Raw genomic sequence first — 14,169 nt, forward strand, 5'->3', positions numbered from 1 at the left:
ATGTTTAAATAACGGCTTTACGGTAATGCATATCGAATTGTACCTTGCAATTAACAGAGTACTTTAAACCGTAAATAAATAAGGCAACAAACGATTGCACAACAAATAGAACATGAAAAACCAAAACTTGCGTTATGACAAGGACGAAGTAGTCCGACACATTTAAAATTTACGTTTCAGGGTGTGAAACTATAAGACGAGAAAAATTCCCCCACCTTTCATGGAGAGGTTGGTTAGCGTTTATCTGGAGTCGTACGGGACACCCCATAGCAACGGATTTTCAGAACTACAAAACATTCCACTAATCATAGGAGTATCCTTGGCTTTAACACAGAGTTTTATGAAATCATTACAGTTTTGTATCCAGTTCGGTACAACATGAGCTTTATAAAAACTTCGGAAGCATACATAAGGTTGGGTTTAAAGGGGGGAAAAAAAAAAACAAAAACACACACGCACACGAACTACGACTACCCTTATAAATAGTTTTTGCGCGTACCTGCTCTTTCAGAGGTTAAAATGTACAATAATAGCGAATGCAGATACCGTTCAACAAATACATTTACGTTTGAAATTCTAGTGAGAAATTAAAACAGACCAATTTCTGCTTGTAATTCTAGTACAATGAAAAAGGGCAAAAAAAGGTGAGAAGGAGAACCTACTGGGATCTTCTGAAGGCTAACATTGAGATCCATACAGCTAAGCCTAGTGGTAACCATTTATTGCCTGTTTTATCAAACATTACTCTTAATTTCATATAATATTTTTCTCTTTCTATATAAGATTAGGCCTCCATTAAACGAGGACAATAATAATGCGGTTTCGTAGTTTATCTACGGTGTATAAAAGAGATATAGTCTGTGATGGAAACAGTTGAGCACATGCCAGCGTTTATTAACTAATAAGGCAGTGATTAAGAGTAAATGGGGAAACTGGGAACCGAATTGTCACCCTGCACATAAGACCAGACCAAAATGGTCTTTTAAAACAAGGTATTTCACTTACACTTTAAAATATTTTAAGTTATTTACTTTACGTGATAAATATCCACGGGAAAGTGGGAATCAACTGTTTTCTAAGACTAATTATTTGGTATTTGATAGTTTTGTAATATGTCCCCTTTCTATTGTTAAATGCATTTAGTCACAAACACTAGATTAAAAAAAAAAAAAAAAAAAAGTACAATTTCTATATAGCACCTCAAACATTTCTGCCTATATCATCACCCAAGACCTGTCATTGTTTTACAAATACCACCCAAGGAAAGGGGTAAATCACAAACAAAATGGGTACTATTTGGAATCTTCCAGTCAATTTCTGCTTACTTCCTTTTCCCTTTATATCGCCATGTCTTAAATATAATTAGAGTAACAAATTTAGGAATTATTGTCACAGTCTTGAGAAATATCAATTAATTCCACAGTCATTACATTTTTCCTGCAAAGTTACTAGTAAAGTACTTACTCCATAAACTGCAGCCTTTCCAGTTTAGGGGTTAATTAAAAGATACATCAAGTAAAGTTTAACAAAATGTTAGCTTGAGGAAAAAAAAAAAAAAAAAAGCCAAAGCACTTAAAAGCTTTTTTTTTTTTTTTTTAACACATGTATCATACAAAGACAATAGAAGCACAGCGATTATTTCCAACAGCTTTTAATAAAAATAAAGAAACAAGTTTGCTTACCTGCTTATAATCTCTAAAGAAGGATTTTAATTTCTACAACTAGGTATTACTTTAACTATTTATTTTAGTTTTAACTTTTTTCTTTTACCTCCCCCTTACAATAAACATACCATGATTTGAATCCAGCTCCTCCAACCCTGATTGTAGAGAGACACCAGCCACAGCAGAGCACACCCTGAATAACCTTAAATCATTATTTCTCTCTTTAAAAAAAAAAAGGGGGGGGGGGGGTCAGGGCAGTTATTAATTGGTCATCAATTGTGTAATTTGTTCAATTAAGAAATCAAATTTCATTTCACTCAATGTTTCACTCAAATTGCTTTCAAACATCGTTTTTTTAATGCATGCTTTTGTTGTTTTTTGTAATACAGCAATCAGGTCTTGAAAGACAAATTTTCATGATGAATATATATATATATATATATATATATATATATATATATATATATATAGTTAACTTGCTTCCCAGTATATTAAAGACTAAGACCTGTTTCACATCTTTAGAATCAGGAGAATTAGAATAAGTCACTGTGGTACTCATTTTCAATCTGGGGAAACCTAGTTGCTACTTTTTTTGCTGCCACTAAATTATTATTCCAAGGGCTGTCTACCTGCTTGTGACCCTAAGTTGGCTTTAAACAGGACAAAAATGAATTGATAGATGAAGAACAATGCAGGAAACCAACAATGGGAGGGGCACCAGTCACACATATCCACAGAGCCAATTTACAAATGTCAACTATGTAAGGTAAAGACATTTGCAAACAGGGAGAACATGCAAATTTTATATAGCTGCAAGATATGAATTTGGGACATTATTTGAGAGTGAATAGGATTATTCAATATGTCACCTTGCTGCCACATGTTTTCTCCATTTTTATACTGATTACCTCTGTCCAAAAAAATCCAAAGAGATTTACTTTTGAAATTAATTATTTTCAGACTAGTGTTTTTGAATGTACTTAATAGGACTGTCTTGGTTTTTAAAATAGATACAATAATTACAATTTTGTTTCCACCATTCTGGATTATTATTTTAAAATAATTACCAGGCTTTATGAAGTCAGTCAGTCATTTTCAAACCCACTATATCCTAACACAGGGTCACGGGGGTCTGCTGGAGCCAATCCCAGCCAACACAGGGAGCAAGGCAGGAACAAACCCGGGTAGGGCACCAGCCCACCGCAGGGCACTCACACACACCAAGCACACACTAGGGACAATTTAGGATCACGAATGCACCTAACCTGCATGTCTTTGGACTGTGGGAGGAAACCGGAGCACCCGGAGGAAACCCATGCAGACACGGGGAGAACATGCAAACTCCACGCAGGGAGGACCCGGGAAGCGAACCCAGGTCTCCTAACTGTGAGGCAGCAACGCTACCACTGCACCACCGTGCCACCCGTTTTATGAAGTTATTAGGTATGTTTACCTAACAATAAATGTATTTATAGTAAATTTTATAGCTATGTTACATTATTTCATATAATCTTTTAGTTATTCTTAGAACAATGTAATTTTATTTCTCATCTAGGGGGCTTCACACCCTGCTCACTTCGCTTGCCAACCCCCCAGCCTGCTCTACACGCCAGCCACTTTGCATCTCTGCCACTTGATATGTGGATTTCACTTTCACCAAACAACACATCTTTTAATTCTCGCGCATACGTCTCTTCATTTGGAAGAAGCACTACTTTTCCCTGATGGCAAGACGAATTAGCCGATCTACAAGTCTCCGACTTAAAGTTTAAATCCGAACAATATGTACATACTTCTGTCATATCACCTATGGCCATATACAGTATTTGATCTCTTTTCGCTGTTCCGATATTTCACTGAGTAATAATTTCCATTTGTTTGCGCTAATGTAATCTTTAATATAATTTTTTTGAGACTTTTGAATTTTAGTACTTTCATTATCTCTAACCTGCTCTGCATGTGTATCACGCAAACGTTTTTGAACCTCTTTACGACGTTCTACTTTGTCACCTACTCTTTGTCTTTTATTTCTGGCTCCAGGCGTGGTTAAATCTCTTGGCACAAAGTCTCGTCTCGCAGGACATGAAATTATCTCTCTGAAATCTCGGCCCAGGCTAAAAAGTCTCGTCTCATCGTAGGATTTTTTTATATAATAGAGAGATATAAATTAATATTTATAAATCTGTCCTACACATTATAATTATTTCCAAATAAGGGCTGTAATTTTATATTTCTCATAAGCTGTTCAGTAATCACAGATAAATAGTGATTAAGAAAAAGGATGAATGACATCTGTAAAATATTAATATAAATAAATACACTGGGATTAAGCTGGTTTGATAATTACTGGATGGATGGAAGTATAAGAGGAGTAAGAAAATGGTTTTAAAATATGTAAACTCCTAATTAAATACCCAATCAAAGTGCGTCTTAAAAATGAACATTTCTTTTATAACTGTGTGAAGAGTATGTGAAACTCTTATTGATAAGGCATTTTTAAAAAAAGTTAAAGGGCGAGGGAATCATAAATCTTTTTAGTGCATTTATACAGAAAGGGAAACAATAAGGCACCATGTTTAGTCCTAGACAAATTGTAATGTTTTGGTTACCATCTGATTTTTTAGCTTTCCTTGCATTCTAAATGTTTATGGAAACTGTAATTAAAACATCATATAAAGAGTTGTGGAGCATTCTGATTGTGATGTGTAGTACAATATGTACTGACATTCACATGATTTCATAAGTGGCCCATCTATTTTTCTCTCTTTAAAAATAATAAAAAAATATTTACAAAAATAATTTGATTGTTGATATTGTTGAAGGTATCAACCAGATTTGTGCTAATTTAAGTATGCACATTTTACTAACACCCAATAATACAGAGGGAAACATTACTTCCTTGTCTCTCTTGCTTCAGGCTTTATAATGTTCAAAATTTGTAAAGGGCAGACATATACAGTAGGATAGACTAAAATTAAATACATTAAACATAGGGTAATGCTTAGGCAAAAATGACAGGGAAGTATGAGGTGATCCACTGTTTGGGTGTGCTAAAGACATTAAATAATATTCAGATATCTGTTGTTACTTTTATAAACTGTTAGAATAAAGGAGATTCAGCGATACCACTCCAAGATAAAAAACTGGAGGACAAAAGATAATTCCAAACTAAGATTATTTTGTGTTCTTCTCCTGCACTGTGATTTTTGTATACTGTACTTAGAAAAAATTTAATTTGTATTTTTGTGTTAGGCAAAGGAATACAACTGAGTGGTATCCATACTGCATGGGACAATTTCTGTCATTTAGTTTGTATTAACAAAGGAAAAAACAGTACAAAAGAGATTAACTTTGCTTAAATTAATTAGATTGATTCTTGGAGGAACTTATTTTATAACTTCATTCTTTCAGAACTTCCAGATGCTCTTATTAATTTCTCTCCTCCATCCCACAATATCATCTTTAGAAAATGGAATTTCACTTATTAAAAAATGCTTATTTTGTTTTAATTGGAACGTGTAGGGCAAGCTGCTTTTTTCCAGTCATCTCTGAATTTGTTTATGGTGGTAAATGGTGGGATGGGGGAATTTATTACTTTTTGATGTGGCATGTTTTTTATCTTTGTTGTTTCCCCCTTTTCCTCTCTTCAAAAGTAATTTTAAAATATTTACAAAAATACAATTGATTAGACTGCATAATTTGAGTAGCTTGAGGGAGCAGAAACTGATTGTAGGGTTTGGAGGATAAGCATGGATAGAAGCTTTATATCAATAAAACGTTCAGCTGAAGAAAAGTTTAAAGGTGACAGTCCTGTCAGGTAGCAGAGGATGATTTCTGAAAAACTGTCAGCAAACAAGGGTGTGAAAGATTCAATCCCAAATCTCCACCAAACATTGAGCAGTAATATCTTTCATAGAACTGCTCTAGGACTTCAAACCTCAACACTCCAATGGTCCTTGACTCATCATCAGAAACTGAAAACCTTTGGCATAGGAAGTGGAGTGCTGAGGTTTCTACAGCATCACTAACTGAAGGCACCAGTATCTCAAGCTTGTGATCTGCAATGTAATAAAGATAATTAAAATAATTCTTAAATGACATAAACCTATTGCCAGCCGCTTAAGTGAATGACGTGAAGTTCTCTTTAACAGATATATTGCTCAAATAATATACAAATTTAAATAAGAGCTAATCACATCCTTCTATATTGGTATCAGAGGAATAAAACTGAGCAAACTCATTACAAATTGAATGTACAAAAAACAATTATCAGCCAGAAATTAGATTAGTTAGATTATTTTACAAGTCATTTAAAATCTAAACATCACAGCACAAATTAAAAGTATTGAGTGAGAGTCACAGAACCTAATGATGGGTCAATCATTATATGATTGTGTAATACAGACATTTCTGGCTTTCCATTTCAAGTTAGGTATCAATATCATTTTATTTTCTGCTGTCATGCACAACACATTTTCCAGGGAATGCACAAAGTGTTTTTTTTATGTGTAATAGGTCAAAATTCTTTTTAATTTATGAAGCCCCTAAACATTTTAGATAATATCTATTTCAAGAAGTTTACTTATTTGTCTCACTACTTGTTAGCAGCCCAGTTACTTAACAGCTCTGTGATAACAATAAGATTCTGCTGCTATACTGTACTGTACAACAGATCAGAGCTGAATTTAACTTTTTCCAAAAAGTCTTGATCCAGAGGCTTCTTATAAAGGTGTACAGATTCCCCATTCTGAGTGTTTTTATGGGAATCTAGCACACTGCAGTGGTTTTCTGAACTAAAGCAGGCTCATTTTTTTAAATGAAAGGTGTATTCATTTATACAATTTTTATCGTTTTAGCACCTATTTTGTGTGTTTTATTTTTAGAGCTACAGTAATTCCTTCGATTTCCTCTTTCTTTTTTTGTACTAAGGTCTGTTGCTCTTGTTAAAAAGCAACCTGATCAATACCAACAGCGATGTGTGAAAGATTGTTAAACTGGGGTTGGTGGTCATTGGTCTACATGGTTTTCAAAAGTCTGTTGTACTGGGCAGGGCTCTGCAATTAATATCTAATCTTTGGAAATACTTTTGTAAAATGTTGTGAATTAATTTAAATTTAACTTTTGGATAGTATCCTAAAAGTAATATTCAGTGTGATACAGTACCTGGATTCGGACATACAATTTTTCCATTCCAATACAATCGATCTGAATTATCAATAAATACTTTATTCTTAACTTCCATTTTAAACCACAAACATTTGAAGTTTCTTCCACAATCACATCTTTATCCAGTCCTACTGATTATCTTAGGGACTTCAAAAGGAAGAGGGAACTGATATAGTAAAGCCTTATGACAGCAGGAACTTCTCCCAGAAAGGTTTGACAATCATAGACACAGACTTCCAATTGACTCATAGGTCTGGAAGAAAATGTGGCAGCTGAAGGAAGACATCCATCTGAGTACTCAGTCCAGAAAACTAAATATGACATATTGGATGCTTACACTATTCTGAAGAAAATGTTGTTTCAGTTTCTTATGAACTGGCTATTCCATGTCATTTCAGGATGTATCCAACTTTTTATGTTTCACACCAGTTTCCAGTAGTCCATTGTATTCAGCTAATTTTCCTCTCCTTCCTGTTTAGCTGATAACAATTTAGAACATAAAGTGCAGGAAATCCTTTTTTCTTGACATGTGAAAATCATGGTATCATTGGATGGTTTTGGTCCTGAGGATAGATTATGAGATGTTCACACTCAACTCACACCTGAAACTGAAGGGGGCTCATCAAAGATTCCCATGAAAACAGGACAGACATGTTTGGAACCTATCTCTTAAAAGAGGAGCTCTGTCATACTTCTGTGAGTTAGTTTTATTAATTTTATTATACTACTTATTGTTTATTTAATATTATAATTAATATTTATAGTTTCATGCATTTTGGATCTTCATGGGCACCACCATTTTGTTCTCATTGCTTATCTGCTGTTATGGCACTCTGACTTGACTCCAGTTGAAATGTGTGTGACATCCTTACACCACCAATATAAATCATGAGTATTATGTTAATTCAGTACCCAGATATTTGGGTAAAATATCAATTATATATTTGTGTTTTTTTGTTTTTTTTTTTTAACTTCTGGTACAGACCGGCATTGTTTGAAGACAAATGTTAGCATTAATGACAGGTAAACTGAATTGGATGAGCAGTATAAGAAACTGCTTGGGTGTCTCTTCATTTAAGCCATTGTTTGAAACAGCAGAAAAAAGGAGGAAATTTCTGCCTTTTCAAACTATAGTAAAAGCTTGGAGCACAAGGCAAGAACCAACTCTGAACAGGAAGCTGGTCCATCACAGGGTACGTTCATGCACATAGTCCTACTTTCTCACACCAAGTCAGTCATCATGTGCAGCTCTTTGGGATGCAGGAGGAAAAACCCACAGAGACATGAGAAGAATTTATAAACTCCACACAGACATTGTTCAAGCTGGGACCTGTACCTTGGGCTCTGGGAACTATTAAGCAGTAAACACTAACCCACCCTATGATTGTACTGCCAATTAATTATTACTCAGTAAATGATCAATTGCATAGTTACCTATATACTATATAATACTGACTAAATGTATTAGGTAATTTAAAACTTAAAGTTATAGAGTTATTATTATAGCTACAAACTGTATGTGATGAAAAAATGTTTTCCATTCCATCATTTATTTTTTGAAATGTTCTCCAATTAGCATAACTGTCCCACAGCTCCAGGAATCTGAGTGCCAGTAATTCTTGACCCTGGTGATTCTGTATGTGAAACTTTCACATTCTCTCCATGTCTGTGTTGATTTATTTGAAAGTAATGTATGTGAACAATTTCAGTGATGGACTAATATCTTGTTTAGGGTTGGTTCCTGCATTGTGCTAAATGTTGTCCAGTGTTGCTAGGGTAGATTCTGAGACTAATTAAGATTTGAGAATGGATGGATGGATGGATACATCCATTCTCGTATCTTAAGAGGAGGATGTGGAGGGAACATAAAAAGTGAAAATTCCTAAAGTTAAAGGACAAAGGACTCATGCAATCTCAAATTATACTCTTCTATCTTTTCATTGTAGGATTGGAAACATCCAGGTGAGAACATAATCCATAAAAGTTACTGAATGTGCCCAGAAGGTTACCTGGCCCAATTTGTTTATTAATAGAAAACTGATTGCCTTGTCTGGTCAGTTAGCCCCAGATGTTTATAGAAGACTGTCTTCATAGCTAAACAGTTCACTTCCAGAGCTTGAAGGGATGTGTACTCAACTTTGAAATGCCCAAGAGTGTACCTTAAAGGGGTCTCTAACCCTGATAACTTGGAAAAGACAAGAGTAGGCAAAAGGAAAGCCCAGGAGTTTACTTGTTACTTGTTTTCATTTTCAAGACAATATTATCAGGAGGCATGGCACTATCTAACTTTCAATTGTATTATTAGGTGACAAATATAACAAGCTATAAAGCCATGGAATTGACAGAAATTGAAGAATATACACAGGCCTGGTTTGCAATAGAAATAAAATCCTGCTGTACCTCTTTATATGTCTTTCTCTGTGCCCCCCAGTAATGACAAATTATCATCAATATACTAATAATCCAATTGACCTGCATTCACTCAGAATATGGAAACAAAACAGAAAGCACTTTAAGCCAGAGAAGCTTTTATCGGTCGCAACTCTACAAGACAATCATCTTTTTCTGCCCTCTAAAACCTACACAGTATTTAACATTGGAAAAACGTCCAGGATTAAAATACTTAGAGATATGTATATATATCATGTCTTTCCATCTTATGAACAATTATGCTTCAAATTTAACTTCCCATCAAACACAATGTTCCACTATTTTCAAATCAGAAACTTTGCTAAAAGAAACCTGCCTAATTTTCCTCACCTCCCACCTAATTCTATTCCAGAGGAAATATTGATTAGTCTTGAAGACTTAGGCAACATCTCAGTAATATATAAAGTCCCTTCCTTTCAAAGATTTCTGGGTACTGTGGGGAAAGAATCTTTCACTTAACATCTCAGAAAAGGAGTGGAAGGCAGCCATGCATAGAATACACTTTAGCTCCAAATAGGCAAAGCATTCAATTATTCAACTTAAAATCTGTTATCAAATACATTTATCTTGGTTAAAATTGTCCAAAATCTATCCAGGCCAAGATTCAACCAGTGAATGTTTGCAATCTAGCTCCAGCCTCACTGGGCCACATGCTTTGAGTGTGCAAAAAATTAATATAATTCTGGAAAAAAATCTTTGAATGCCTATCAGATAGCCTTGGTGTCATAATTACTCATAACTCATTAATAACTGTGTTTGGTGTACTCTCAGATAGGCTTAAAGTGGAAAAGGACAAATTGATTGTAATTGCCTATACCACACTACTAGGATACAGACTTATTTTGCTTAACTGGAATAATCACAGCCCACCCGTTATAAGTCAGTGGGTAAATCATATTGTATACTATTTGAAATTGGAAAATTAAATATTTCTTAATTATATGATCTGTTCAAAACTTTTTTTAAATATAGCAAAATCTAATTAATAAAATTTTAGAATAAGCTTTTATATTGGGTGAAAGGATAGTCTCCCTTCTTTGTTGTTTTTAAAGATTTGCTCTTGCTGTTGGCTGTCCTTTCTCTCTCTGGTGGGTGTTGAATTCAGGGTTGTTAAGTTTGACTTGATTGTATGTAATGTTATTTTCTTTATGTAAATGTAAGTCTTGATTGTATGGAATGTTATCTTCTTCAAATAAAATCTATAAAAAAGACAAGATTTTAGATGGACTGATTAAAAGATACTGAGAAACCTATGAGAGCTACTGTTTTGTTCATATTTTGAATTATAATTTATCATGCAGTTTTAAAATAAAAGGATTTCTACATTTTACCAATGAAAATATTAGTCATAGAATTTACATACTGGTTAGTGGCATTCCCTCTAGTAGCCACAGTATGTAAAATATTAATTTATACTAGGAACAAACCTCATGCTTTTTTAACTCACATATGGCTGGCCTCTTTCAACCAATTCCGTTATAGCTTTCGGCACTCCTCAGATTTATGGAATAGCTTTGACATGTACATACAAAATAAAAGTAAGAATTAAAGAAATAGATAAATAAGCCTTTTACTGAAGAATTATTATAACTGGTCAACAAAAATGCAACTAATGAGCTAGAGATATATGGACTTGGATCTGACAGAAACTGCAAGCAAAACAAAAGTGATGGCATGAAAATGACGCTGGAATTCTTAGTACCGTATGTCAGAACAACGCCTTTTTTCAACTATGATTATTGCATTTCAGAATTGTGGATGTGGATACCAGCACACACATCCTTCAACTTCAGCAAAGCACACCCAAACTTAATTGTCATGTATTGCATTTTGTTGCTCAATCCTTTGAGCTCATAAAAACACAAGATACATAAGTACAGCTGTTCTTCGGGTTATGACGAGTGCAGCTGTTACTAAACTCAACTTAGCTTTTTTATGGATTCTTTGAACTACATTCCCCTTTACTTCTAATTCTCACTGGTATTACCTGGTAAATGTCACAAATTATATAACATTATATAACATTAATCCTGGTCTCTTTAGCACCTAAGATAGTTGGCAATATCCTTCCATTTTCATGCATACAGTATTGTTGAATAAAACTCGTTTTGTAATACAACACAGTATTGTATACAGAGTCAGAAAAGGCCCCCCCAACTTTTCAGTTATGTGACTCCATTTTGTAATATAAATACAGTACAGGGGGTGAAGAGTGGCAAAAAATCCAAGAATGTGAGCTGGCATATAGCATAGCATTTGTCCTTGACCTGATTCTTCAGGTTACATTGTTCTGTATCAGAAATACCTGTATTATAGTAGATTTTTAGTATAGAACAGATTCCTCTAAAAGAGTCCAGAGACTCAAGCACTTGGCCGTAACTGACAACCTGCGTTGTACTGGTGAATACTCAGTCAACATTTGTTTACATTTACCTTACACTATTTTGAACCACAAGTCAGACCCTCAAAATGTTTTATATCCTAACTGTTATTTCCAATAATGTTTTAATATCTTTATTATTAATGAGAACCACCCAATGCCTTATTTCTGTTCTCTTAGTGTCTTGTGTTTTGTTGATACTACACAAATCACATAAATAAGACATTTAGTCTTTTTTGCATTAAATACACATTTGATTGATTTAGCTGGGTTTTCCTCATTAAGCTGTTAATCACCCCACCGTTCATAGGCCTAGTAATAAATATTACACTTCATTAATATTTATTGACAAGAGGTGAAAAGGATATACCTCCAAGAATATGCTCTAGCAACTCAATCACCTCCTCCCATGACTGTGCTGATCAATGTTTCCCAAGTTTGATGTCACTGGAAGGTTTGCTTGTCCTTTTCATATAAGCATTCAAGTAGCAGTATCCATTGCCATTGAGGAAGGACAATCCTGACATTGACATTACTAGCGGTGTAAAAAACTGTCAGAAACTGAATTTGTACTAAGTAGGACACCTGGGCCAGGGGCAACTGACAAGAGGAAGTGATGCCAGGATTGAAATTGAGAAATGGGAGATGAGGAAGGATTGCTTTACTGTGCAGGACATGGGAGGATGGGAAGCTACACTGCCTGACAAATAGAGCTACTGTATAAGCCAAATGGCATTTTAAATTATTTTTTTCATTCCTAGTCTGCATTTATTGTTTATTGAACACTTCCATTTTTGATATATTTGGAAAGCTTGCCATCATTGCAAGTATAAAGAGATGCCATAAGGGAAGTGCACTGGCAATCGGAAGGTTGCCAGTTCGAATCCTGTAAATGCCAATAGGGACTCTGCTCTGTTGGGCCCTTGAGCAAGGCCCTTAACCTGCAATTGCTGAGCACTTTGAGTAGTGAGAAAAGCGTTATATAAATGCCAAAGAATTATTTATTATTATTATTATTGTTATAACAGAATTGTTAGTAGATTATATACAGTAGGTTATCCTCTGGCCAGTACTATATACTTATAAATAAATGCTCTACATGTAGTAACACCTACTTTTTGTAGGCTCTTTCATAACTGAAACCTTTAATTCCATCCCTCCAGACTCTCACAAAGAAGTGAAAAGTGTCTGATCTAGCATATTGAACTAAAGAAGAACCCATAAATTCACAGCTAAGCAACGTAACAGACACACAAACATCCTAATTAGCAGCACTAAAAACTAGATGGTAATTTTGTAACGATGTACTCATTGCACTAAAATAAGCTCACATGTAGAACACTGTTACACTCATTAAATTCATAGTCTTCAGTGAAGAGCATTCCCTCCTATTGTTGCAGATCATTATTCACACTTACTAAATACCATGGCTCACACTCTTGTGGTGTTGTTTGTTTGGGGACAAAGTTTAATAAAGTTTAATACAAGAAGATCAAGAGCTGGGATAGGAGACATCAAGTTAAAAAGGTAATAATAAAAGTCTTAATTAAAAAGTATTTACTAAAACTATTTTTGTTTTGTTTAAATATGTATTTTTAAGAATTTATTATGCTGAAAATGCATAATTATTTCTCTCTATTATATAAAAAATCCTGGGACAAGAATGAAACTTTTTTTCAAGAGATTTTCTCAAGTCCCGCGATACAACACTTTGGCCATGAGATTTTTTCAAGTCATGCCCTCCTCTCAACCATTTTCAACCATGCACACGATACAGTTATCAACAGAAAAAATGAGTACATGGGCAATCCTAGCACTGAGAAATGATGAAGTCAATTACAAATCATTTACATGGCAAATTGGTTAAATGCGTATCAATAGACTATGCTGAAACAGCTGGTGGTGATCGTGTGGAAGATGAAAACATTATCTTACAATATCCTGAAGAATATCTACAACCGTTAACACAGTCCGGTCTTCCACCGCACGAACTACTGTAGAAAGAAGAATGTATCCAAGAAAGGTAATGTAGTACATCTTCTGCGGAGATTAGACAACAAAGAAGATCTTGATATGTCATTTGTATTAAAACATTAACAGTTTCCCATTAGAATAGCTTTTGCAAAGACAACAAATGTCAGAGCCAAACATTCGAAAAAGTAATTTTATTTAAAAGAGAGAAAGAAGCGAAATTCAATCACGGGCAGTTATATGTTGTGTTGTCACGATGAAAGCCAAACACATAATCAAAATTCAATGTGATATTGACAAAAATTTAATTCCAAAAATTGTTTTTACTGACCCCTCCTTTAACCGTCACCTTATCGTGGTGGAGGGGTTTACGTGTCCCAATGATCCTAGGAGCTCTGTTGTCCGGGGCTTTATGCCCCTGGTAGGGCCACCCAAGGCAAACTGGTCCTAGGTGAGGGATGAGACAAAGAGCGGTTAAACAAACCTCCTATGAAGAAAAAACAATTTTGGACGGCGTTTTTCCCTTGCCCGGACGCGGGTCACCGGGGCCCCACTCTG

General features: G+C 34.7%; 1 protein-coding gene across 5 annotated transcripts in view; it reads right to left on the bottom strand.

Annotated features, from left to right (window-relative positions):
* LOC114664227 (chromobox protein homolog 3-like) overlaps nucleotides 1-14,169 on the bottom strand; it is a 105,043-nt gene that overhangs the window by 12,503 nt on the left and 78,371 nt on the right. The window contains exon 1 of one of the 5 annotated variants that reach the window (XM_028818263.2): nucleotides 1,793-1,884. The exons of 3 other annotated variants lie outside the window; for them this stretch is intronic. In XM_028818263.2, coding sequence (XP_028674096.1) covers nucleotides 1,793-1,795 — 3 coding nt within the window. In that variant the 5' untranslated portion in view covers nucleotides 1,796-1,884. Of the gene's footprint in view, nucleotides 1-662; nucleotides 732-1,792; nucleotides 1,885-14,169 lie in introns of those variants that run through there. One more of the 5 variants, XM_028818257.2, reaches the window with a different exon arrangement.

This window comes from Erpetoichthys calabaricus, chromosome 13 (genome assembly GCF_900747795.2).
Source record: "Erpetoichthys calabaricus chromosome 13, fErpCal1.3, whole genome shotgun sequence".
In the NCBI taxonomy this organism is placed as follows: Eukaryota; Metazoa; Chordata; class Cladistia; order Polypteriformes; family Polypteridae; genus Erpetoichthys; species Erpetoichthys calabaricus.